The sequence below is a fragment of the Chelonia mydas genome, chromosome 3 (assembly GCF_015237465.2).
Source record: "Chelonia mydas isolate rCheMyd1 chromosome 3, rCheMyd1.pri.v2, whole genome shotgun sequence".
Classification (NCBI taxonomy): Eukaryota; Metazoa; Chordata; order Testudines; family Cheloniidae; genus Chelonia; species Chelonia mydas.
Window position 1 is genome coordinate 185,529,972 of NC_057851.1, and position 26,840 is coordinate 185,556,811.

At 50.7% G+C, this 26,840-nt stretch overlaps 2 protein-coding genes across 5 annotated transcripts in view; both read right to left on the reverse strand.

The window, feature by feature from the left end:
* LOC102936502 (butyrophilin subfamily 1 member A1) overlaps positions 1-18,708 on the reverse strand; it is a 54,068-nt gene extending 35,360 nt beyond the window's left edge. Inside the window, exons 1-2 of one of the 4 annotated variants that reach the window (XM_043543924.1) lie at positions 16,126-18,708; positions 5,308-11,102 (exon numbers count right to left, since the gene is read on the reverse strand). The gene's annotated coding sequence lies outside the window, so the exon portion shown is untranslated. Of the gene's footprint in view, positions 1-5,280; positions 11,103-16,125 lie in introns of those variants that run through there. The other 3 variants (XM_043543925.1, XM_043543922.1, XM_043543923.1) reach the window with 3 other exon arrangements.
* Positions 18,709-24,213: 5,505 nt separating this feature from the next.
* Positions 24,214-25,022, reverse strand: LOC102931925 (S-phase kinase-associated protein 1-like). Its single transcript, XM_043543942.1, is given in 1 exon segment — positions 24,214-25,022. A coding segment is annotated over 1 exon segment (492 nt). The 5' UTR covers positions 24,957-25,022; the 3' UTR covers positions 24,214-24,464.
* Between the last annotated feature and the right edge of the window lie 1,818 nt (positions 25,023-26,840).

Consider the following 26,840-nt stretch of genomic DNA (forward strand, 5'->3'; position numbering starts at 1 on the left):
AACGATTATTTTGTGTGACACTAGGCAGCCCCTGAGCCCCGATTGGGCCCCACACCCAAGTTGGGCAGAGGAGCACTTATCCTCCCTCGGCTCCGGAATCACTAGCAGACCTAAGCACATTCCTGCAGTCTGTCTCCGAGGGAGGGGCAGGGCTTAGCACACACCCCTTTTGCTTTGCTCCCTCTGGTTATTCACACAGCTGGAGTAGTGTAACTTAGGTCGACTTACCCTGGTAGTGAAGACAAGCCCGAAGATTGTGAAGTGCAGAGGAACGTTAACACTAGAGGTGAGACTAAACCACATGATCTCCTGGCTCCCAGCCCACTACACCTCCCTCTAGCCTCAGGGTGTTAAACTCATTCTGTGCAGGGAGCCAAATTCCATTTTTATTATGATCTCTGTGCCAGGGCATCCATTTAGGGCTCACCACTCTCCTCATTCCAAAGTGGTGCCCCCATCAACCCCAATGGGAGACTGAGAGCAGAATGCAGCCTTTACAGAGTGAATTCACTGTTCATTATCATCAGTGTGTTACTTCTTCAAGGCCTTGTTATCACGCTCACCATCACTCAATGGGGAAAATGCTCACCACCATTCTCTCTGTCCTTTCTTTCTTTTTCTTCCCCATCTTCCTTTTTCTTTTTCTCTTCCCTTACTTTGTGGGTCTCCTCCTGTCTTCCCTCAGCATTCCTTCCCTTCCGCTACCACCACTTCACCTTCAGGACTTCCCACCCACCCCCTTCCCTATCCCAGTGGCTAAAATGGGTGAAATAGTTAATGCTAAGGTACTGACAGAAAACAACCCCACGTGCACACCCTACACACCATTGCAATAATGTTTGTACAAGGTATGCCTTCTGAGGTGTCATTTAAAAACTTATCATTTGCTGATCAATCATATCATGGCAAAATGTGTGTAGGAGTGTTTTATGTTAAATTATCAACATAAACTAAAATCATAACTAAAAATATGTTTTCTAGGTAAATCTGGGGAGTGGCCAAACTACTTCCTCAGAGATAAAGGGCAAGCTGATGCCTCAGCCAGGTGAAAACAAGGCTGATGGACCGTTACCTGCTAAGTGGCCACTCTTTGGCACGGAAGGGGGAGAGACAAAAATCTACATCCTGGCAAAGAAAAAGCATGGAGTTTCCATCCACACAGACTGCCTGTCACCTTGCTCCCAGCTGGAAATGCTTTTCAAAGGGGGGACGGGATTATAAAAAGGAGGGGTAGACAACTCTAGGGTCCCTCCCTCCCTCTCTCTCTCTCTCTCTCTCCCTGCCAATCACATTTTCTACACCTGAAAAGACATAGGAAGCAACTGTTGGACTATAGGGAAGGGGTCCTGACTTAAAGAAATTGGTCTATAAGACTGCTGAAAGCATAGGTGAAAAACTTGTCTTGAATCTAATATAGTTTGTTAAACTAGACGTTAGTCAGTTTTCTGTCTTTATTTTTCTTGTAACCATTTCTGACTTGTACTCATTACTTGTACTCACTTAAAATCTATTTCATTGTAGTTAATAAACTTGTTTTAATGTTTTACTAATCACAGCCCTGGAGCACCCATGGAGTCAGTGCCTATGTACAAGAGGGTCCTGTTTGAACTTCACTGAGAGCAGTTCCAGAGCACTGACCCTGTGCACACCATGAAAAATGGCATGGGGTCTTAGTTGGGGAAAGAAAACTGAGCCTCCTTCCGGATACAGTGAAGCGGAAACACAGATCCAGCTCTTGGTCTGCAAACAAAGGGTGGCAATGTATCTATTGCTTTCTGTATTCTGTATAGTGCTGTACTAATCTCTGGTTGATAATCTTAGATTAAATAATTCCAATTGAGCCTGATATTCAACAATCTTGAGTCACTAACTCAGACACGCAACACTACTTTGTAAATGGAGATAACCACACATTCCTTTGTTTAAGATGGATCTCTTTAACAACTTTTGCCTAGGCAGGTCTCTGTGGTTTTGAACGTGCTAACATAATACAGGGGGATGTCATAACTTTACGTGTAATGTTGCTACAAACATTTCACCAGGATATTACTGACCAGCGAGATTTTTTCAGAAGATACCTCACAAGGCATATTTTGTACAAAGATTATTACAATGGTGTGTAGGGTGTGAACACAGGTTGCATTCCCTCACACCGACACAGTAGATCTCAGCAGTGGGAGTCCAGTGGCGTGATTTATGCGTCTCCTTTCCTTCAGCGTGTAGCACACTTGCCAGACAAACCAAGGGGGAACCCCAAGGAAACATGAGACAATATTGGCCAACATGCATCCAGACACTAGATGGATTCACCACATGTTCTGGTTTTTAAAAAGCAGGAAGGAGTGTGGGGAAACATACTGCTTCATTACCGCATAGTTTCTCTCCTTCACGCAGTTACTCAATCCTTCATGCTGCCAGATGGCTTTTGTCTTTTCAAACATTATTTTTTTATTGAAACACACATGGAAATATAGCGTATCTGGAGTGACATTTCCCTCAGTGCTTTACCTAAAATTTTATTGTAAACCCTCAGTTGAAGAGTGTCATGTTCAGGGTCTCAAACGTGTGTGTTGGGGGGGGGGGGGGGCGTGGTAATGGCAGAAACCCATCTCAGTGGCTCCTTGGGAGGAAAAGGAGCCAAAGGGGCCAGCTAAGCCATGGCAGAGAGCCCAGGGCTGGGGTTACCTGGACAGACCCCTCAGATCGCCTCCTGTTGCAGCAAGCAGGGGTCTAGATGGAGACACCGCATGCAATGAGCTCAGAGCCCATTGGTCCTAGCTTGAGTCACTGAGCCCCTACCACAGGGATCAGGCTGTCCCTCCCTTGCGGATCAGGGGAGTCACAGGAGGGGACTCCTTTTATTCCTATGATGTGAGTAAAAAAAGCATTTGAAGGCTAGTGGGTGTTGAAATCAGCTCATTTGTCAGGTGCTCCAGCTCTGCAATGCCTTGTCCAAATAACTCCACATTTCCCCACAAACACAATCTCACCCCGACCTTCGGCAGAGCTGACTTATTTTTTGGAATTTAGAGAAGATGCAAAAGCTGTCTTTAAACAAAAACTTTGCTGCAGACTTAACTCTGGAGAGGCTGCTGCCTATGTTTCCAGCTCTCCTCCAAGGCCCACGCTGATTTCTGCCAGCCGCTGCCCTGTAAGGGTTTCCAATGGCAGAGGGTTTACCAGGAATCCAGGTTACGGTGGCATGTGTTGTGTTCACAGCACACACAGAGAGAAGTTAAATAGCAATATAACTTTTCTTCTAGGAATTCAGAACACACAAGAACGCAACACTAAGAGAGACAGACAAAGCTGGCTGCTCCCTAAAACAGGGATGGGGTGGAGAGGAGATGGGGCATGGGATGGGGAAGAGAAGGGAATAGGGGAAGCGGGGGCAAGGGGAAGAGGCAGAGGTCAGATGGGAATGAGATGGAGTGGTGGGGAAGGGGCATGGGATGGGGAAGAGAAGGGGATGGGGGAAGCAGGGGTGGGGGGAAGAGGCAGTGGGGACAAAGGGGGTGAGGTGGGAAGGAGATGGAGTGGTGGGAAAGGGGCATGGGATGGAGAAGAGGTAGTGGGGATGAAGGGGGTGGGGTGGAGAGGAGATGGGGCAGTGGGGAAGGGGCATGGGATGGGGAAGAAAAGGGGATAGGGGAAGCGGGGGCAGGGGCAGGGGGAAGAGGCAGGGGTCAGATGGAAATGAGATGGAATGGTAGGGAAGGGGCATGGGATGGGGAAGAGAAGGGGATGGGGGAAACGGGGGCCTAGCATGCGGAGCCCCTTGACAGCAGCTGGGGCTCCCCTGTTAAGCAGGCCCATCAAACCCTTACCCTGACAAGCCCCACCTCCCCTGCATCTGTACCACCCCGATGAGCCCCCCCAGACACCCTCCCCACTGAGCCCCAACCATCTACACCTGGACCCCCACCTCCCCTGCACCCAGACACACACACACACACACACACCCTGCTGAGCTCCAACCACTTTCACTTGGCCCCCCCTGCAGACTCCCATTGCTCCTGCACCTGGAACCTGGATCCACTGAGCTGCCTGCACTCAGACTGCCCCACACAGAACCGTCTTACCCCCATCGGGATCCCCCCACACTAAAGTCCCTCTGCACTTGGATCCTGCTGCCAGGCTGAGCCTCCCTGCCCACATCTGGTGTGCCTAGCGCAAAAGGGGCAGGGCCCCAGGGTGTTTCTGTGGCAGGCCTGGCCCTTGTGCTGGGTCAGGGTCAGGTTCAGCCTCACTGCCAAGTCCCTGTCCCAGGGGAGGCGGGGGAGGCTGCGGGGTATTCTCCCACCTCCATGCAGCCAGTGGCCTGTGTTCCTCACTGCCATGGTGGAGCTTCCACATTTATTTATTGTAAAAAAAAAAAAAAGGCAGAATTTTGAAATATTATGCACAGAATTTGATGCAGAATTCCCTCAGGAATATGGGGCACTGTACAGCTGTGATGGTGGGACTGTGGGGGGGTGCTGGACAGTAGGGGATCTGTAGGTGGGGGAGCTAGGCAGGGGGTATGACATGTAGGGTGCTGTGCAGTTGTGGTGGGAGGTCAGCAGGAGGAGTCTCTGGGCAGGGGGTGCTGGGCATAGGGGTTCCGGGGGCATTGGGATCTGTGGGGGAAGTCTCTGGGTGAGGGGGTGCTGGGCATAAGGGCAGGGCACTGGGCAGGGGGTCAGTGTGGAAGGGGCACACTGGCAGCGCAGGGCTGGGTGGGCCAGTGTGTGTCTAACAGTTGTGAATTTGTAAACAGTGCCCTCGTGCTGGACTGAGTGGGGCCACTCCCACTGCGCCTCATTGCCCCCAACTGGCCCCTCGCTCTGCAGACCGTCCCCCATCACATGCCCTATTCCCCAGTGGGGGCCCACAAATATGTTTGGTGCCGGGCCCAAAAAAGTTAATCCAGCCCTGGGCCCAACATGCTGGAATTGACCCCTCCCTGCACCAGCCTTATTGAATCTGGCCTACGGCATTTCCCTTCTTCTAGTCTCTTAGAGCAGAACTTCAGTGGAGTGAGCTGATGGCAAATACACACAGTCACCAGAGAAGGAGAGAGCACACACTCCTCTGCCGTCTCTAATTTCAGGAAATCATGCAGAAGAGCGAATAAACAGACACTATTTCAGTCTGTGTTACAGGGTAACGGAAAAGGGCCCCAAAGGTCTCTGAGCATTTTAAACATTTCTGCAGCAATACCGAAAGTAGGTAACTGAGAGCCCCAGATGGACTCCCGCCCATAGGAACAGCTCCTATGAAGAATAACAGAGCCATCACCCACAGCAATTGAGGGCTGACACTCACCTGCCTGCTGGATCTTACAGGGATGGGCTTCCAGCTACAGCTGCATTGCCCCCGGGCATGTCTGACTCCAGTCTGTTCAGACAACTATTGCTGGATAAAGTACAGCAATTTTATGGGAATCGAAACATTCTCCGTGCACCCAGCCGCTCTCAACTGAAAGTGAAAGTGAAAACACACACACATTCCTAGGGCAGTGACAGTTTTAATTTTTAAGGCTTTTCCCTGCTTGCTCAGAGTCACAGTCACAACAATCAATTGTATTTCTGTCGTACACACACACACCAAGGCTGTCTGCCCCTACGAGCACTACACTTTTCAGACCGAAGCAGTGTGCCAGAGGGGTGCAGAACTAATCAGACCTCAGCAGTAGTCCTTGGCCAAGGCAGGAAAGGCCTCCCTATAGTTGCAGGTAATTCACAAGTTTTCTGGTGCAAAATAAAGCAAACTCTCTGAGACACAGGCCACATTCTCCTTCCACAGTGGGGAATAAACAACAAGAGCCATACTCTGCCTGGCCTTCACGCAGGTGGGTAGTGTGAGTTTAGAGAGGCTTTCCCTCCCTGCTTGCATGGCCTAGATAAAGTCCCCCCAACCCTGTGCCAGCAGGACTAGAGCAGGGCAGGCAACCCTATGAAGTGGTGCAGCAGTTGGCATGCTCCCACTGCATGTGCTCTAACCCAACCAATATCCACCTACCTCCAGAGCTCTCTGTCCTGGTTTCTAATCAGAAAGGCCCTGTATGGCTCCCCGGTACAGGAGAAGGGACCAGCCCCTTCACCAGAGCCTAATGGGTCTTTCTTTATTTGATAGAGTTATGGGGGAGGGTTGAGGGTTGTTCCTGGCTGGCTAGCAGGGCTGTTTTGCAGCTTTGATTTATTGCCTGAGTTCATTCATTGTGTGGGGGATGATGCTTTCCTGCCAGGTGGGCACCATTAGCTGTTCATAGAATATCAGGGTTGGAAGGGACCTCAGGAGGTCATCTAGTCCAACCCCCTGCTCAAAGCAGCGCCAGTCCCCAATTTTTGCCCCAGATCCCTAAATGGCCCCCTCAAGGATTGAACTCACAACCCTGGGTTTAGCAGCCCAATGCTCAAACCACTGAGCTATCCCTCCTGTTGGAACCCTAACAAATTGGTCAGGCACCCGGAGCTCTTTGCAGGTGTATTTTGGTTGGTATTTCATGCTAAGAAAGGCTAATAGTAAATAACAGAATTGGTTTTCCATGTTTTCCGCCAGGGGAGGTGTCAGAATGCAGCAGTGTCCCACAACTCAGCCAGCCTGCCCAGGAGACTGGGCTCCCCCACGGAGGCTCCCCCGCTCATGTTCACACCAGGGCTGTCCGCCTCTGATCCAAACATTCCATGTGAACTGCTGCTGGAGGGCGCAGGGAGAACTGGTAGCTGCAGGGCGGTGAGGTCCCAGCTCCATGCAGCCTGCCGCTGCCCCATCCACCTGCTTTGGCATATGAGTACACAAATGAAGGATGCTGCACAGAGCAAACAAGGTGTGGCCAGTACCCACAGTACCCAGGGACAGTATTTGCACAGAAAGAGCCTGATTGGCTCAGTGCCAAGTGGGATAGCTGGTCTGGACTGGTCTCTCGCACCAAAAGAAGCTGGGCCAATAAAAGATATTACCTCACCCACCTTGTAAAACAATAACTGGAAATCCAGGCTCAGAGCTCAGGGTCCTTCCAGCCTCTCTCTGCTCTTCCCCATCCCACCCCCCAATACACAAGGGACCCCAGGCTTCCAGCCCTACCTGCAGGGTCTCAAAAGTGTGTGTGTGGCGGTGATGGGGGGGTGGTAATGGCAGAAACCCATCTTAGTGTCTCCTTGGGAGGAAGAGGAGCCAAAGGGGCCAGCTAAGCCATGGCAGAAAGCCCAGGGCTGGGGTTACCTGGACAGACCCCTCAGATCACCTCCTGTTGCAGCAAGCAACGGTCACTGCACAGATCTGCCCTGATGTCACCTCCCCTACTGCCATGGATCCATACGATTGGTGCTACACTCTGGCTTTGGAACAGTCTCTCAGGAAGCCCTTTGATATGCCAGACCCCTCCCCAGAGGTCTCACTCCTTCCTCCAGGGTCATCACACGGCTTCACTGCCTCCTGTGACTGGACCTCTGGGCCTTCAGCACTCCTGCTTCACACCAGGAGCAGCGTTCAGCAAATCCAGCTGAGAGACTCCTGATATGGACTTGTCCACACTTCAGGGATTAAGGCACCTCACCAAGCATTTGCAGTGACATTCAGAGCATTGACAACAGAGTGACCGCCTGTTCCGAATTGGGCGGGACAGTCTCGAAAGGCAGAGATCAAGTCCCGGTCCCGGGCTGAATGACTCCAGGACAGCTTCTCCCTCTGGGTCATTTGTTGCTAGGTGTCAATGCCTGAACAATTCAGTTTGCCATCTTCTTCTCAACTGCTCCATTGGTATGGGGAATAAGGCCCAGAAAGCTAGGTGACATCCACACTTGTGTCTCTTAGCCTGCCTTGAGAGCAAAAAATCATTTTTCATACCACTGGGTAACAATGCAGCATATGGGGTAAACTGAGGCACACACAGAATTCATAAAATTATTACCAAAAAATCCCCACTTCATCATAGCTCTTCCCCCTTTGAGACCGAACTGAGCAGGGTCACATTAACCAAGGACCTGGGGAACTCTGAATCCCAAATGTTATCCATAGATGTCAGCATCTTTCCAGTCTCCTTGGTAGCTGTCCTACCAGGAACTTCCAAGATTCTTATAGCTTAGTTGCTAATCAATCAAGCTCACAGTTTTCAAGACACAATTCAGCACAGTGTCATGTCCTCCCTTAGGTCTGGTCTGGTCGATGACACTAGCAGGGTGTACATGGGGAGTTTTCATTGTGCCCCATCCCCTTTTGCCACCCCAAAATCTTTGGGTTTGGAGCTGGAATGCCATTCCCTCCGCCCCATCTGCCAGGGAGTAAGGAGGGCAGTAACACCACATTCTTCCATGTGTCAGCCATCTTGGCTGCAGCCTGGGGTGCCCTGACCTAAAGGCTGGTGTAGAAAGCGACCCCTTAAGCATTTGGTCTTAACCCAGCCATATGTCTGGGGTTCTGGTTTCCAAGGATCTGGTGAGGCAGGTGTGCAGGGTGGTCCTGCACATTGACTGGCCCGCTCTGGAGTCATGTCCCAACCCCAGGGCTGTGCATATGCAGGGAGCCCATTTCCCCTCTTGGAGTTAACCTGTTGCCCTCACCCCCAGGACAGTCCTCTCTCAGCTTCCCTTCCTCCACCCCCTGCCTGGAGGGCTGTGGTTCAGTTTCTCTTGGTTAAGAGAACCTACCATGGCCATGGCCACACTCCAACTCAGTGTCTTTGTTACCAGCAGTGACCTTCCAGCTGCTTTACCTTCTCTGGGGCTTCTCCCACTCCTGGAGAGGGCAAACATGTCTGGCGGTCATCCTTCCCTTCCCTTGTCTCTCCATGCTCAGCTGGGGTTTCAGCTACCACCATGATCAGCTCTGCCTCTACTTCCCCAGTGAGAGTAGGCTGTGTGTCCTGAGCTTAACAGCCTTTCTTGTGTGCTGAAAGCAAGGGGGAAAAACCCCTCCTTCTCCCTGCCAACCAAGCTATTTGCATTGTCATCCCCACCTCCTTTCTAAGCCTTCTGGCTTGCTTGGTTCGAATCCTCAGCTGGTACAGAAACTGGGACTGAATTTTGTCTCAGAGTGATAGTCATTCCCCAGAATGATATCCTGGAGAACCCCAACTACCCCCACACCCAATCCCTCCTGGGTCTGCACAGGGACCTGAGCCATCAGTAGGGCAAACAGCTCCACATCTGGGACTTTAGCCCAGGTCACAGTCCTTCATCACTTGATGGGGTTGCACCATACAGGGTGTGACAAGGGGTCTCTCTGTCCCAGAATCTTTCCACCCCGGATGTCTTTCCATTATCCACCACTTCCACTCCCACTGGGGGTCAGCTGAGTAAACTAGCACATGTATACTGGTGCCTGGAGTGGGAACCACCCATCCCTGCCCCAAGAAGCTGACTGAGTGACTGCTTTTCTCCAAATGTTCAGTCACGTAATTCACTCCCTGAGAGTGAGCTACAGGTTGCCTAAGAATACCTAAAAGCAGCATATAGATAAATCACTGATCACACCTCCAGCTGCACCAGGTACCGCACAGGGCACCACATTCTGAAAACAAAGGTAAGAGAAGACTACAACTCCCACGCTGCATCAGGGCCCGCTGTTCTAAAGGCATGCATTAGAGACAGCAGTAGCTGTAAGTTCTCCCCACACACACACTGCAGATCTGCACAGACCGCTATCGACACCCATGCCTAAATCACCACAGGACACGCACAGGGCACACGTCTCTGCAGGGAGGCTGTAGAAGACCAGGCAAGGAGACCGAGCATGTTGGCCAGCACTCTGGACAGAAGAAGTAAAGGAAGGACAAACTCAGCACCTGCACTGATAGCCGTCGATTTCGTAAGTACTCCAGGGCTGGAGCACTTACGAAAATGTATTGGGTGCTTAGCACCCAATGACAGCCAGCTCCCACACCCCTCCAGTGCCTCACGCCCGGTGCCCTGCCAATCAACTCCTCCCCCTCCCTGGGGAGCACGTGTTTCCCCTGGACCAGCAGTGGCACACAGTGGCCAGTCGCGGTAATGCACTGAGTCTTCCCCATTGAGCAGCAGTGACACCCGGTGGCCAGTCGGGGTAATGCACAGACTCTTTCCCCTGGAGGAGCAGTGACACCCGGTGGCCAGATGGGGAAATGCACGAAGAGTGTTTCCCAGAGAGGAGTAGTGACAAGCTGTGGCCAGCAGGGGCAGCGCCAGCCTCTTCCCAATGGGGGGCTGCGGTGGAATAGACAGAAAATTGTGGCAGCTGCGCCCTCCTCTCGCCATGAGTCCCTGCTGCTCTCTGTGGCCCCACTCCCTGCAGCTCCTCACTGAAATGTCAGCCCTGCCTCCCTCCTGCCAAGGCCACGCCCCTGCCCAGGTCAGAGGCCAGAAGCCAGAGCCAGGCGGGGCGGCTGCTGCACCAGCTGGTGCCATGGTGCGGGCAGCCACAGTGCTGCCCGGTCTTGTCCTCCTGCTGCTTGGGGCTGTGACTGCTCCTCAGCTCCCGGCTGCCACCCTTCGACTGCTCGCAGCCCATAAGAGCCACCTGGGTGGGGAACCAGGCCCCAGTGCCAGCAGAGACCCTGGGGAACAGTGACCATGGCTGGCAGGACCAAGGACCTGGGCTACAGCAGGTCAGTCCAGCGTACTGTACAGAGCCGTGGACCCTTCACCTGCCCTCGGTTGTGCTCCCTGGTTAGTGGAGACATGGGCCAGGGCCTACTCTTGGGCACCCCTCTGATGACCTCTGAAGCAGGCCACAGTCAGTAGAGGGAAAGACTAAAGTGCTGTGACCAGGGAATTTCACCCAGTGATGTAGAAGGAAGAGACTTGAGCATCTCTGGTTACAGGCAAGTGGCTCTCTACAAAGATACTGTCCTTCAGGAAGACTCCATAGCAGCTGACATCTCCCTGAGAGGGCACAAAGGCCTTCCCCAAGCTTACTGGGCCGCATTTAGAGGAAGAGGCCTTTACACAGGGACCCACCCCAGGCTAACATAACAAATTCTCTCCACAGACAAGAGTCTTTGCAGCCCTCTATACTTAACTTAAGCAAATTTCTGCAGATCACTGTCTGGTTTCCAACCCCAGGGATGGGCTCAGGTGGCCGCTCCTTCTTTTGGTCTCTGCCACAGGTTGGCCATTCTGTCATCTACCCAATGTCATTAGGAACTGAAAAGAGAAAGCGAGAACACTTGTAAGCTAGGCCAGAACTGGTGCATGGCAACTGACAAACACACACGTGTCACCTGGCTGCTGCTTATTGGAACCCCCTTCTCTATTCCTCTCCAGCCTACCCAGGGCCTAAAATGCTCATCACTTTTAGGGTACCTACAGCCCCCCAGGTCTCTCCACACCCTCAGCCCATGCCTGCACAGAAAGCTCTGGTCCTCTAAAGAAAGGGATGATTGTTCTCCAGTTTCATACTCAATGTGGTGCCCAGTCACTCAGGATCTCCAAGCTAGCAGTGTGAATTACCGGAACCCAGCTCAGCTGTATTTGTTCACACGAAGTGACTGCCTTAAAACAAACCCAAACCTTTATGGAAGTAGCCACAACTACTCATTCAAAACACACCCACGCACCCTCTCCCGTTAGAAGGGCAGAAAAGTGGCAACACAGAACACCAGGGAAGATAATGTGACCCACATGTCGGGCGTTAGAGGGATGATGTTGCACTGCCCAAGTGTGAGGCTGTCATGTCATCCCCCAGGCCCTGCTGTGCTGAACACTGCTCACTCACCCTCACTGTGTGATCCCTTAAGCTCCTGGTCTCCAGGCTCCTCTGGAGCCAGTTTCAGATTCCACATCCTCCACCGAGCGTCTCTCCAAGATGGCTGAGTGTGTTATCTCATCCAGCACCTGACTAGCCCCCTATCCTGAGAATGATGCTTCCAGCTTGCTGTCTGCACAGGGCAGAGAAATCCTGCGAACACCACAGTTTTGACATGATGATTGTTTACACGGCTCTCATGCCAGCCCTTCCCTCCTGCAGACTGGGTACGGGATGGGGGTCAGGGGAAGTCTTTAACCAGCAACCCAAACCCATTCCTTACCTAGGCCTGCAGCAGAGCCAAGGTGACATGAGAGGTATCCACGGAAACAGCAGAGCCCTCCCTTTTAAAACTGATGGGGCCATGGCCCCTTCATTGCTGTGCCCCTGGGCCCCACAAGCATTGCCCCGCCTGCTGGCCAGTCAAGGTAATGCATAGAGTGAGTTTCCTATAGAAGAGCAGTGACACCCAATGGCCAGCAGGGGCAGTGCCAGCCCCTTCCTAGTGCGGGGGGTGGGCTGAAGTGGGCTAGAGTTGTGGGGGCTGTGCCGGCCCCCTGCCCCCCCCCCACCTGTCTCCATGGCCTTGGTCCCTGCTCCTCAGTTTAGTGCCAGCACCGCTTCCTTCCCCCCACCCCCTGTCCAGGTCGGAGGCCGGAAGCTGGAGCTGGACAGTGCGGGGCAGCTGCTGTGCTGGCTGGTACTCACACCACCTTCCCCCCAGCGCTCTGACTCCCAGGACCCAGCATGATTCTCTTCCACCCCTCCCCATCCTCCCATATTGCAAGCTCCCAAGACCAAGCAAAATTAGCAGATGATACAAAACTACTCAAGATAGTTAAGTCCCAGGCGCACTGTGAAAAGCTACAAAAGGATCTCACAAATCTGGGTGACTGGGCAACAAAATGGCCGATGAAATTCAATGTTGATAAATGCAAAGTAATGCACATTGGAAAACATAATCCCAACTATACATATAAAACGATGGTGTCTAAATTAGCTGTTACCACTCAAGAAAGAGATCTTGGAGTCATTGTGGAGAGTTCTCTGAAAACATCCACTCAATGTGCAGCGGCAATCAAAAAAGTGAACAAAATGTTAGGCATCATTAAGAAAGGGATAGATAATAAGACAGAAAATATTATATTGCCTCTATATAACTCCATGATATGCCCACATCTTGAATACTGCGTGCAGATGCGGTCACCCCATCTCAAAAAAAGATATATTGGAATTGGAAAAAGTTCAGAAAAGGGCAACAAAAGGATTAGGGGTATGTAATGGTTTCCGTATGAGGAGAAATTAACTTTTCAGTTTGGAAAAGAGACAACTAAGGGGGAATATGATTGAGGTCTATAAAATAATGACGTGCGTGGAGAAAGTAAATAAGAAGGATTATTTACTCCTTCTCATAAGACAAGAACTAGGGGTTACCAAATGAAATTAATAGGCAGCAGGTTTAAAACAAGCAAAAGGAAGTATTTCTTCATACAACACACAGTCAACCTGCGGAACTCTTTGCCAGAGGATGTCGTGAAGGCCAAGATTATAACAGAGTTCAATAAATAACTAGATAAATTCATGGAGGATCGGTCCATCAATGGCTATTAGCCAGAATGGGAAGGGATGGTGTCTGTAGCCTCTGTTTGCCAGAAGCTGGGAATGAGCGACAGGGAATGGATCACTTTATAGAATCATAGAACTGGAAGGGACCTCAAGAAGTCATCTAGTCCAGTCCCCTGCACTCAAGGCAGGACTAAGTATTATCTAGACCATCCCTGACAGGTGTTTATCCAACTTGCTCTTAAAAATCCCTAGTGATGGAGATTCTACAACCTCCCGAGGCAATTTATTCCAGTGCTTAACCACTCTGACAGTTAGGAAGTTTTTCCTAATGTCTAACCTAAACCACCCTTGCTGCAATTTAAGCCCATTGCTTCTTGTCCTATCCTCAGAGGTTAAGAACAACAATTTTTCTCCCTCCTCCTTGTAACAACCTTTTATGTACTTGAAAACTGTTACGTCCTCTCTCAGTCTTCTCTTCTCCACAGTAAACAAACCCATTTTTTTCAGTCTTCCCTCATAGGTCATGTTTTCTAGACCTTTAATCATTTTTGTTACTCTTCTCTGGACTTTCTCCAATTTGTCCACATCTTTCCTGAAACGTGGCACCCAAAACTGGACACAGTACTCCAGCTGAGGCCTAATCAGCGCAGAGTAGAGCGGAAGAATTACTTCTCGTGTCTTGCCTACAATACTCCTGCTAATACATCCCAGAATGATGTTTGCTTTTTTTGCAACAGCATTACACTGTAGACTCATATTTAGCTTGTGATCCACTTGACCCCCAGATCCCTTTCTGCAGTACTCCTTCCTAGGCAGTCATTTCCCATTTTGTATGTGTGCAACTAATGGTTCCTTCCTAAGTGGAGTACTTTGCATTTGTCCTTATTGAATTTCATCCTGTTTACTTCAAACCATTTCTCCAGTTTGTCCAGATCATTTTGAATTTTAATCCTATCCTCCAATGAACTTGCAACCCCTCCTAGCTTGGCATCGTCCGCAAACTTTATGAGTGTGCTCTCTGTGCCATTATCTAAATCATTGATGAAGATATGGAACAGAACCAGAAACGATCCCTGCAGGACCCCACTCGTTATGCCCATCCCGCATGACTGTGAACCACAGATAACTACTCTCTGGAAACAATTTTCCAACCAGTTATGCACCCACCTTATAGTAGCTTCATCTAGGTTGTATTTCCCAAGTTTGTTTTTGAGAAGGTCACGTAAGACAGTACCAAATCAAGTCAAGTACTAAAGTCAAGATACACCACATCTACCACTTCCCCCCCATCCACAAGGCTTCTTACCATGTCAAAGAAAGCTGGTTTGACACGATTTGTTCTTGACAAGTTTATGCTGACTTATTTTTCACCTTATCTTCTAGATGTTTGTAAATTGATTAATTATTTGCTCCATTTTCTTTCCGGGTACAGAAGCTAAGCTGACTGGTCTTTAATTCTCCGGGTTGTCCTTATTTCCCTTTTTATAGATGGGCACTATATTTTGCCCTTTTCCAGTCTTCTGAAACGTCTCCCGTCTTCCCTGACTTTTCAAAGATAATTGCTAATGGCTCAGACATCTCCTCAGTCAGCTCCTTGAGTATTCTAGGATACATTTCAGCAGGCCCTGGTGATTTGAAGACATCTAATTTGTCTAAGTAATTTTTGACTTGTTCTTTCCCTATTTTAGGCTCTGATCCTACCTCATTTTCACTGGCATTCAATATGTTATACGTCCAAACACCACCAACCTTCTTGGTGAAAACTGAAATCATTAAGCATCTCTGCCATTTCCACATTTTCTGTTATGGTCTTTCCCCCCTCATTGAGTAACAGGCCTACTCTGCCTTGGTCTTCCTCTGGCTTCTAATGTATTTGTAGAATGTTTTCTTGTTTCTTTTCATGTCCCTCATTAGTTTGATCTCATTTTGTGCCCTGACTTTTCTAATTTTGTCCCTACATATTTGTGTTATTTGTTTATATTCATCCTTTGTAATTTGACCAAGTTTCCACTTTTTGTGGGACTCTTTTTTGAGTTTTAGATCATTGAAGTTCTCCTGGCTAAGCCAGGGTGGTCTCTTGCCATACTTCCTATCTTTCCTACACAGTGGGATAATTTGCTTTTGTGCCCTTAATAATGTCTCTTTGAAAAACTGCCAACTGCCTTCAATTGTTTTTCCCCTTAGACTTGCTTCCCATGGGATTTTACCTACCAACTCCCTGAGTTTGCTAATGTCTGCCTTCTTGAAATCCATTGTCTTTATTGTGTTGTTCTCCCTCCTACCATTCCTTAGAATCATGAACTCTACCATTTCATGATCACTTTCATCTAAGTTGCCTTCCACTTTCAAATTCTCAACCAGTTCCTCCCTATTTGTCAAAATCAAATCTAAAACAGCCTCCCCCTACTAACTTTCTCCATCTTCTGAAATAAAAAAAATGTCTCCAATACATTCCAAGAACTTGTTGGATAATCTGTGCCCTGCTGTGTTATTTTCCCAACAGATGTCTGGGTAGTTGAAGTCCCCCATTACCACCAAGTCCTGTGCTTTGGATGATTTTGTTGTTTAAAAAAAGCCTCATTCACCTCTTCTTCCTGGTTTGGTGGTTTGTAGTAGACCACTACCATGACATCACCCTTGTTTTTTACCCCTTTTATCCTTACCCAGAGACTTTCAATAAGTCTCTCTTATTTCTATCTCAACCTCACTCCAAGTGTATACATTTTTAATATATAAGGCAACACCTCCTCCCTTTTTTCCCTGCCTGTTCTTCCTAAGCAAGCAGTATCCTTCTATACCAATATTGCAGTCATGCATATTATCCCACCAAGTCTCCGTAATTACCTTGATGATTACCTGTTGTGTTCATTCCCTCTGGGGCACCTGGCATTGGCCACTGTTGGAAGACAGGATACTGGGCTAGATGGACCTTTGGTCTGACCCAGTATGGCCATTCTTATGTTCTTAAGCCTGTCGGGATTCACACCTGCCCACATCCTATGAAGGGAGACAGGACAAGGGCAGACAGGGAAAGTGTGTGTTGACCAACACAATAGAGAAGAGACGGTGGGGGGAAATAGGAAATTAACTCAGAGCTGGTGGATACTTTCCTGGATCCAGACCTCTGCTGGGGAAGACACATTACTACTATCTGTCTCCATTGGGAAGTTATCTCCACCTGCACCTCAGCTGATCAGGAACCATTTCCTAGAAACCCAGGCTGTAGCAGGTTTAGTGGCCTCCAAAGCACCCTCTTGTGACCTGGGGTAAATCTGCACAGCACTGCCTCAGTTTCCCTTTTTTGCTCAGGGCCCTTTACAAGTCCTCACAAGTTAGATAAATAATAAAAGCATTCCCCTTCTGGGGTCCATTTTAATAAATCCTGCAACTTCTCCACCTCAGTCCCAAGCTGAGCACAGACCTTCAGCCCTGACTGCATGCCTTTCCTGCAGAACTGAAACACACTCCTCTTCCCTTGAGTCAAGAGTCCCCAGCCCTCCTTCCCAGAGCTGGCTTCACTTCAGTCTCTCTCCTGGTATCTGGAGCCCCAGCTCTCCTCAGAGAGGGCTTCTCTTCCTTCCCTCCCTGCAAGAGCCAGTTTTGCTCCTTACAGCACACTCCTGCAGCTACTTCCTCACTCCAGCTACAGCTTCTCAGGCATGTGCCCTGCCTGAGACCCACTTAGCTAAAGTTAGGTTCCCACCTGAATTCCTTTCCCCAGAGAGTACCCCAGGAGCCTGTCCCTTCCTCCCAGGTGTCTCCTGAGTTAGTCACATGGCCTCCTTGATTCTTACTCACCTGCGGAGGAAAGCTAAACTTGTCTCACATGAACCTTAATTTTTGCAGCTGTGAGTCTGAGCCTACAACTCGGTAACAGCACTTCCATATATAACCATCTGCAAGGATGGGCCTAATAGTATCAAAGCAATGATGTGGTGCAAGGTCAATGAACAGACAGTAAATGTAGCACTGCCATGATCAGCTTTAGTCCTCTTCCTAGATCAAAAGGTTTAACCTTGTCTAAAGAGAAAAATACTTGATACAGTTACACAGTTGTTAGACAAGCTTTTTAATTCAAAGATCTATTTTGAGCCCCACATTGGAAGCCAGGTAAATATGGGATAATTACTGTTTAAAATGGATAAACATCACAGAGCTTTGGTTACTGCTTGAAAACAAGTTCAGTATGAAATGTATTTTATAAACAATTGATTAATAATTTGGAGCATCCCTTAAAGTTTTATTACTGGGGGCAGGAATAATTAACAATCAAACCCAGTGTCTTCATTTTAATTTAAAGGGTCAGTTTCCATATGATTCCACATAAGGAGGATTATTGGCCACATATTTTCAGATTTACTATGAAACAAGGGCTTTTCTGTCCTTATGGAGCACCTCTATGCTTTGCCCTCGGGAGAAGGCTCTTGAAAAAGAAAAGCAAACAGGGTGAGGCAGCGAAGTAGCTTCCTACTCCGTAAAGCCTCCATCACACACACACGCCCCTGCTAGTAAAGGGCTGTTAGAAAGAGTTCTCTGTTTCCCAGGGTGTAACCCGTGGATGACAACACACTCCTGCCTTTGAGCCGGTGAAGGCAAAGCCCCGCAGAGCAGCCAGCCTCCTGATGGTGCCGACACTGGACCCCAATCCCCCGCACGCCTTTGATGGCTGCTTGTCGTGGTGCCCTTAGGAGCCCCAACCCCTAACACACAGCGCCCGGACGCTGGTTTGTGCGGCCGGCTTTGTGGCGGGAGATTCCCCAGGGCTCTGGCTCGGAGGGCAGCCGCGTGGCCTTCACGTGCCTGGGCCCCCAGAGGGCCTGGCCGGGGCAAACCCTGGTGCGCGCGAGCAGGCCAGCCCCTGGGGAACGGGCAGTACAGCCACATGGGGCCGGGCCGCAGCTTGGGGGGGGGGGGGGGTCTAGGGCGACCCTCGGGCCCCGCCTGGACGACGCCGACCCCACAAGAGCCGCAAACGCAGCTCCCAGCGGGGCGTGGGGCCGGAGGTGATGTTGCCCCAGTGCTCTCGCTATTAGAGTCCAACCTGCAACTGGGACCGGAAGCTATGTTGCCCCGGTGCGCCAATATTAGAGTCCCACTGTGCCCGGGGACCGGAAGTGACATTTCTCAGTCACCCCCCCCCCGCTCCAAGGGATTCCCAACGGGAACAGGGGGCGGAGGTTGCCCCGCTTCCATAGATGGGAGATGGGGAGCTAGTGGAGAAGGGCGGCGCTGGCGGCACTGAGACTGGGGGCACCTGGCAGGGGCAGCGGTGTGGGGGTCCCGGCTGCAGTGCAGCCAGCTGAAGCCTGCACCCGCGTGGCGCCCTGGGGATGGTGCAGAGCGGCCCGTGGGGGGGGGCCCTTCTCAGCGTCACGGCAGCTTCCGCGTTCGGCCTCGCACCGCCGGCGCCTCGCTCTAGAAATGGGAAGGCGGAGCCGGGCCGGGCAGCTGCTGATGGGAGTTGGAGGCAGGGGAGACACTACATCTCCCATGGTGCTACGGGTCCCGCAGTGACTGATGGGAGTTAGAGGCAGGGGAGACACTACATCTCCCATGGTGCTACGGGGCCCGCAGTGGCTGATGGGAGATGGAGGCAGGGGAGACACTACATCTCCCATGATGCATTGCCTCATTCCGCTCTCCCTGCCCCCCCCCACTGCTTCTTATAGCAGGGGCAGCCTCACCCAGTTACTGAGCTTATGGCCCCTCCCCGGCCCGGAGCCCCCCGCCCCCAGGCTCCCTAGGGTTTGCAGGTGGGGTGCCCTGGGAGGTTGGGGTCAGGGGAAGATGGGAGGGTTGGCAGGTGGAAGGGGGCTGGGGAGCAACCCAGGCTGTGAAGGTGGCCGCTCACATGGTCCCAGAATGCCGAGAGACGGGGCGGGGAGGTAATATCTGGTTTCAGAGTAATATCTGTTATTGGAACAACTTCTCTTGGGGCAAGAGACAAGCTTTTGAGCCAGGCAGGGCGGGGAAAGGTGCTCAGAGCATCGCAGCTAAATACAAGGTGGAGTCCTCTGCCCAGAACAGCAGCCATTCCAGAGCTTCTGGGGACAGCGTGGGCCCATCCACACCCGAATGACCAGCCCTAGTGCCTAACCCAGAGGTGGTGCCTCTTAGCACAAGGCCTCCAGTGGTCACTGCTCCGCTGGGGGTGGTACACACAGGGCACTGCCTTGCCTAGTCACCAGAGGGCACTGCCACAGTGGTGGGGGTTTACCTAGGCCACTGCCCTAAATGACCACCAGGGGTCACACAGAGTGCACTGCGTTAGCTGGCCACCAGAGGTCACAGCCCAACAGGTGAGGTGCACAAAAGCCACTACCGCAACTGGACGCCCGAGATCACTGCAGCAGTGGTGGTGGTGGGGAATATGTTCAAGGCACTGCCTGGCCTAGCCACCAGGGGGCACTGCCACAATGGTTGTCGGGGGAGGCAATTCACACAGGCCACTGACCTACCTGGCCACCAAAGGTCACACAGCATGCACTGTCTTATCTACCAGGGGTCACTACTGCAATGGTGGGGTGGGAATACCTGCAGGGCTCTGCCTTTCCTGGCCACCAGGTGGCACTGCCACAATGGTGTGCGCAGATACATTTAGGGCTCTGCCACATGATGCCACTTGGGGGAGGGGCTGTCCTCCAATTGATGGAGATACCCAGAGGGCAGTGCCCCAGCTAGCCATCAGAGGTCACGATCTCTGTGTGTGGGGGGGAATAACCAGAGGGCACTGCCTCACTTAGCCACCACGGGTCACTGCCCAAATGGGGGAGAAACACACAGTGCCCTGCCCCAGCTGGCCAGCAATGGTCACTGCGTCATCTGGGGACATATACACAGGGTACTACCCTATTCTGGCACCAGTGGACAAGTCCCCATTGCAGAGCGGTGATATGCACTGGGAACAAGGGTCACGATGAGGTTGGAATATACCCAGGGTACTGCCTGACCTGGCCACCTAGGGTCACTGCCACCTTGAGGTGGGTTGGGGAATACACCTAGGGCACTACCCCATCTGGCCACTAGTGGTCACTAGCCTCATGGGGGGGAGAGAAATACACACAGAGGACTGCCCCACGTGGCCAACAGGAGTCACATAGTTGAGGGTGAGATACACAGAGGGCACTGCCCCAGTGGGTGAGATATACACAGGACACTGCCTCACCTGGACACCAGGGCTCACTGCCACTATGGTGGGGGTGGGTCACACAAGTAATTGCCCTCAGTGGCTACCAGGAGTCGCTGCAGAAATGGTGGGGTGTGGGTGGGGGTAATACATACAGGGTATGGCCCCATCTGGCCACCAGGGGTCACTGCTCCAACAGGGAGGCACCTCCAGGGCACTCCCTTGCCTGGCCAGCAGGGGTCACAGTGGTTGTGGTTCTTAGCATATGCGCAACCTGCCGCAAGTGGCATGTGACCAGGATTCATCACCGAATTTGGTCCGGTGGTTGGATCATTAGATTCCCTGGCCTGGGCTGGGCACTCACAGGGTGTGTGACATGCATGCTGATCTATGCCCTGCAGTGGGGGCAGTGGGGATACACATAGGACACTGCCACACCTGGACACCACATGGAGATATACAAAGGGCACTATCCCACCTGGCCAGCAAGGGTCACTGTCCCAGTGGGAGAGATTTTCACCATGCACTGCCGAGCCTGGTCACCAGGGGGCACTGCAGCATGACACACGCCCGCTGAGTGTGGTGGAGCGTGTCCATGTGTTATTCTGCACTTTAAGAAACAAGCCCAATGCTGCTGGTTGTCACAGATTAATTTTATTTACATTTGTGACGAAAAAGTTACAACCTCCACCTTGCCATGCACCTGCCCTAAGCTGGCGCAGTGTCCCTGAGGAAAGCAGCTGCCCCAGAACAGAGAGACTCAAAGGGGAAGGAGCTTTAATGGGCAGCAATGAGACGCTGCTTAGAGACCCTGGTGAGGGGCACACGCAGCAATTCATACAAAATTTTATGCAAACTCCCCACTTCATCACACATATGAGTTAAAAGAAAAGGAGGACTTGTGGCACCTTAGAGACTAACCAATTTATTTGAGCATAAGCTTTCATGAGCCACAGCTCACTGCATCGGGTGCATTCCGATGAAGTGAGCTGTAGCTCACGAAAGCTTATGCTCAAATAAATTGGTTAGTCTCTAAGGTGCCACAAGTACTCCTTTTCTTTTTGCAAATACAGACTAACATGGCTGCTACTCTGAAACATATGAGTTGTAACCAGAGTCCATGGAGGACAAGTGTGGAAAGAAAGAACACACAGAAAATTGGCATTTCAGCACACACAGGTGAAAAGAAACAGCACAAAGTCTCCTTCCGCCACTCAACTCCTTGCCTCCTTGCTCTCGGCAAGAAAGAACTGGAACTAGGGTTCATGCTCAGGAAAACGGTGCACATCCCTGAAGGCAGCGCCAAAGCAAGCAGCAGTGCAGAAGTATCTGCCTAACATTTGAACTTTGCATTGGAAGGCCTGGCTACAAGGGGGGGCTAAGGCATATTTTGGGGTGGATATAACTCATGTGCATTTCCCACAGGGCAGCAGTGACACCTGGTGGCCATTTATGGTAATGCACAGAGTGTTTCCCCTGGAGCAGCAGTGACGTTTGCGCGGGCATGGGTGGGTATGGGGGAGGGGCTAGCCAAATTTGGGGGTATTTATAAGCCACTGCACAACCTCTCCCACCACCATCCCTGATCTTACTGAGAGTAACAGCCCTCTGCTCTCATCTGACATTCCCTGGCATCTGTCTCAAAGATAGGCTGTCCTACGTCTTGGTCTCAGGCCAGAGCTGAAATTATTCTCTATCCATTCTCCCTTGCAGAAAGTAAAACCCACAAAGACCAAATTCGTGGCAGAAACTTCAATGGTATGTGTCTCTGGTGCTTGCTATTCCAGAAGGACTTTTCCTACATCTCCCCAAAGCAGTCATGGCTACTCCCCCGCACAAAATCATCACCCCACACAGCATTCTATTGTCCTTTTCCCTCGCCTTCACCCCACAGGGGTTTGCCCTACCCAGAATGCTCAAGTCCTCTGAAGCAAGCAAGAGGCAGTAGAGAAGAGGATGAGAATGCCGTGACCAGGGAATATCACCCAGTGATGTGGGAGGAATAAATTTAGGACTGAGCAGCTCTGCTTGCATGCAAGTTGGACAAGTTAACTATTGAGACAGGGCTGCAAAGACTGTTGTCTATGGAGAGAATTTATGTTAGTCTGGGATGGTCTTGAGGAAAGGCCTCTGCCTCTAAATGGGGCACCATGACCTTGGGGGAGCCCGTTCAGCCCTGTCAAGGAGTTGTAGCCGGTGATGGAGTCTTCTTGAAGTATGGTAGCTTCCTGAAAAGCAAATTTCCATTTGCTCTTACTCCACAGCTCACTGTCTGACTTCTATCCCCTGGGATGGGCTCAAGATGGCTGCTGCTTCTCTTGATCTCTGCCAGAGGCTGGCCATTCTCTCATCTACACAATGTCATGAGGAACTTTGAGACGAGAGAGAGAGAACACTTGTACCCTAGGCCACCACTGGTGCAGGGAAGACAGACACACAAAATTGTCTCCTTGGAGCCCCCTTTTCTATTCCCCTCCAGCCTACCCAGTGCCTGAAATGGTCAGAACTGAAAAGGAAGTATAGCTCCCCCGGTTCTCTCCACACCGTGAAGTGAGAGAGACCCAGGCCTACCCGGGATGCTCTGGTCCTCTGAAGAAAGGGATGATGGAGTATGCACATCAAGAACAATGTGGTGTCCAATGATTCACACCCAGTGATGTAAAGGATAGACCAGCAATAACCGAGCATCTCTAGTTGCACTCAGGCCTCCCTTCTTCACATTTAGTCCTGGGGAAGCGGAGGTAGGGGACAACCCAGGCAATTACAAGCCAAAGGCAGAGCTCCTCCTTTCACAGAATGGGTCCTGTGGAAATGAGAAGCATCTCTCTGCTCTCAGGGAGGGACCTTGCTACTCAGGCACTGGATAGAGAGACATAATTTTTCCGAAATTGACACCTGCTCTTCCTTTGTCCTTGTCACCACCAGACAGGACTTGAGAGCTACTCAGTGCCAACCCCCACCCCACCCCCACCCTGTTTCTTCCACTATCCATGGCACCAGTTAGTGCAGCAGCCGCCCTGCCCAATCCAGCTCAGCTCTGCCTTCTGGCCTCTGACCTGGGCACTACACTACACAATGTTACTGTTCCCACAATGCCAGGCTCCAGCTGTACTTACCTTTGTGTCCTTGAGACCTTCTAAGTCCTGAAATCAGCCCAGAGAGAAAGAAGTGAAAATTCTTGTGGGAGATTCATACTGAGCGACATTCAATGCAACATTAAGGCCATTAACTACCCTACAGACGTCTGCCGCATGGCTGTGTCTGTCGAGGGGCTGACGGGGTGTGATCTCAGATGGACAGAGCTGTGCCAGGAAAAGTGCCTAGTGGAGACACAGTTATACCAACAATTCTGTGCTTTTACTGTTTTAGCTTGTTTCACTGGTGGGGGTGGGGATTTACAAAGTGCCTAAATGCCTTTTGAAAATGAGGCCTAGGTGCCTAAATCCACTAGGCATTGCTATACTGAGCGCAGCAGCACCTAAATACCTTTACAATCTGGGCCCACATGACTTGCCCAATATCCCGATTTTATAGGGACAGTCCCGATTTTTTGGTCTTTTTCTTATATAGGCTCCTATTACCCGCCACCTCCTGTCCCAATTTTTCACATTTGCTGTCTGGTCATCCTACCCAAGGGAGTCCTCAGTGGCACAAGGAACTGAACGCAGATCTCCCATATTAGCACCCTACCCCTGGGCCAGCCTTCCTCTGCAAGGCATGCTCTCAGCTCTCTCGAGCTGTGCTGGCGTCCCCAGTGAGGGCAGTGTGACAGGGTCAGGCCAGATGGCTACAGGAGAGTGATTATTTTTGTTTTTTGGTTTTTTTCACGCTTAGTTCAGTTTTATTCATTGCTGAGTAAAGTAAAAAGACATCTGATTACACTGGTAAAAACTCAACCATAGGATTTAAATCTGTACTCAAAAAAACACTACACATGCAAAGGGAACAATATCCTGCTAATACAACTTCATTTGCTGCTGCATTTGTCTAATATTAACAATTATAAACAGAGCAGTGCAACTAGTATTTGGAACGATCCTTACAGTGTTAGAGTGTCAGGCACAAAACTTCACTTCTCTTCACACCACTGGTTCTCTTTGCGTACCTGTGCTTCTTCCTCTTCAGTGAAGTCATTCTTGATATTGAAGGTCTTGCGAATTTCTTCTGGAGTTTTCCCCTTAATCATATTTGCAACAGTCTTGCATGTGACATCAAGCAAACCTTTAATGTCTAAGTAATTTGCAGCCAGGATAAGTTCAAAAAGTGTTCCTTGGTCTACTTTCAGGAATTCTTGGTCCCATACAGGGAAGTCATCTGTTCATTTTTCCTTGTTCTCATCGTCCTCAGGGGGAGGTGGATCATCCTTGTTGTGGGTGCACCATTGGATCACCTTTTTTAATATAGCTGCATTAACATTTGGAAGAAGGACTGGGTCATCATCTCCTTCATTGTCCATTCCCAGATCTTCCAACATAGTCTTGATAGTTACAGATTGCTTTGCAATTTCAACGTCAACTTCAAAAATTTCTCCATCTGAACTCTGCAGTTTAATGGAAGGCATCGCGAGACGGCGCCCGGCTCCACGTCCCTCTGTGCTGACCGAGACCCGGTGGCGTTAAAAGGCAGATATATTAGTCCCCGATTAAGCAGGTTCATTTTCCCTGGGTAAGGTAATAGGGGCAGTTCCAGAATAAGAAGGAACTTGCTGGAATCAATTAGGGCAGGCTGGCTAATCAGGGCACCTGAGTTTAAAAAGGATCTCACTCCAGTTTGTGGCATGCATGTGCGGAGCTGGGAGCAAGAGGCACTAGTTGCTGAGAGTGAGAAGGGATACTGCTGGAGGACTGAGGAGTACAAGCATTGTCAGACACCAGGAGGAAGATCCTGTGGTGAGGATAAAGAAGGTGTTGGGAGGAGGCCATGGGGAAGTAGCCCAGGGAGTTGTAGCTGTCACGCAGCTGTTCCAGGAGGCACTCTAGACAGCTGCAGTCCACAGGGCCCTGGGCTGGAACCCGGAGTAGAGGGTGGGCCTGGGTCCCCCCCAAACCTCCCAACTCCTGATCAGACACAGGAGGAGTTGACCTGGATGGTGGGTTCCACCAGAGGTGAAGGTCTCTCTAGGCTGTTCCCTGACCCACATGGTGGATCAGCAGAGACTGCGGGGATTGTTCTCCTTCTTTTTTCCCATGCTAGCCAGTGATGAGGTTAGCTGAGTGAACGGCAGGTTTAAGCCACTAACAAAAGTGGCCAAACTGAGGGCTGTCGTGAATCTCCGAGGAGAGCAAATCTGCCAATAAGCACAGGACCCACCAAGGCAGAGGAGGAACTTAGTCACAGCTGGTATTATCTGGACACCACACTGCACCTCCTGGACGGTGCGGGTGCCACAGACTTCACACCACCATGACTATTTCACACAGCATTCAGAATGCTGAGTTGTGTACCAGGAGGCCAGCAGCTCAAAGGGAGCTACAAAACCTCCCAAACAACCTCAAAGAAGTGTTCTAGACACAGAAATGTCACAGCTCTGAAGTCTGATATTCAAAGCCCTTGCTGGGCTAGTCCATTGGCATGTTTCCCTTTCCAGGGCTAGCCAGATCCTCTTGGGTCATGAGATTTTGCACCTTAAACTTGGTTCTTGCCTGTGTCATTAAGGGTGGGAGAGACAGATTCCACATTTGTCTGCAGCCTCCAAGCCCTTCACACCCTCTATCAGCTTTCCCCTCTCACTTCTGGGAGGCGTGCCACAGCTGGGGGATGGAGGCACAGCCTACATTAAGTGACTTGACTAAGGTCAGTGAGGATGTCTGAGCCTGAGCTGGGACTTAAAGCTGGGATTCCTAAGCACCAGGCCAGTGCTCTGTCTGCTAGCCCATCCTGCCTGTCCCAAGGGGCAGAGGAAGAAATGTTTCCATGGCAGGTTGATTTAACAAATAAATTTTCTCAAAGGGTTAGAAAAGCAGGCCTGGTGATAGATAATGACAATGAATGAGCTCCATCTCCTCACAAGCTGTGTTGCCAAAGTGATGAACTTTAGCTGTGTTGGGTTACAAATCACTTTAGTACTAAATGCGGGGGCAGTGAAATGTTGCTACCCTTATTGTATGAGTAAAGGGCAGCAGAGCTGTACTTAGCCTGTCCTGACTGACGGGGTCACCCTCAAATGAACAGAACTCACTAAGCCAGGAGCTCAAATGCCAGACCTCTGTGAAGGGAAGAGGTGATGGGGGACAAGTGTCCCTGCCAGGAGGTGGGGGTGCTACCTGAGAGTCCTAGGCATGGTTTAACCTGCTTCTCCCCCATGCTCAAAGCTCGAGTTAATTAAAGTTCTAGTCGAAGTCTTTTGTGTTGTTAAGTGATCACTAGAACTGGAGTCACTTGTTGTGGGACAGCATTTCTGTCCAGCCTGCTTCAGCATGGAGGGGACGTTCCCCCCCGAGAGCTG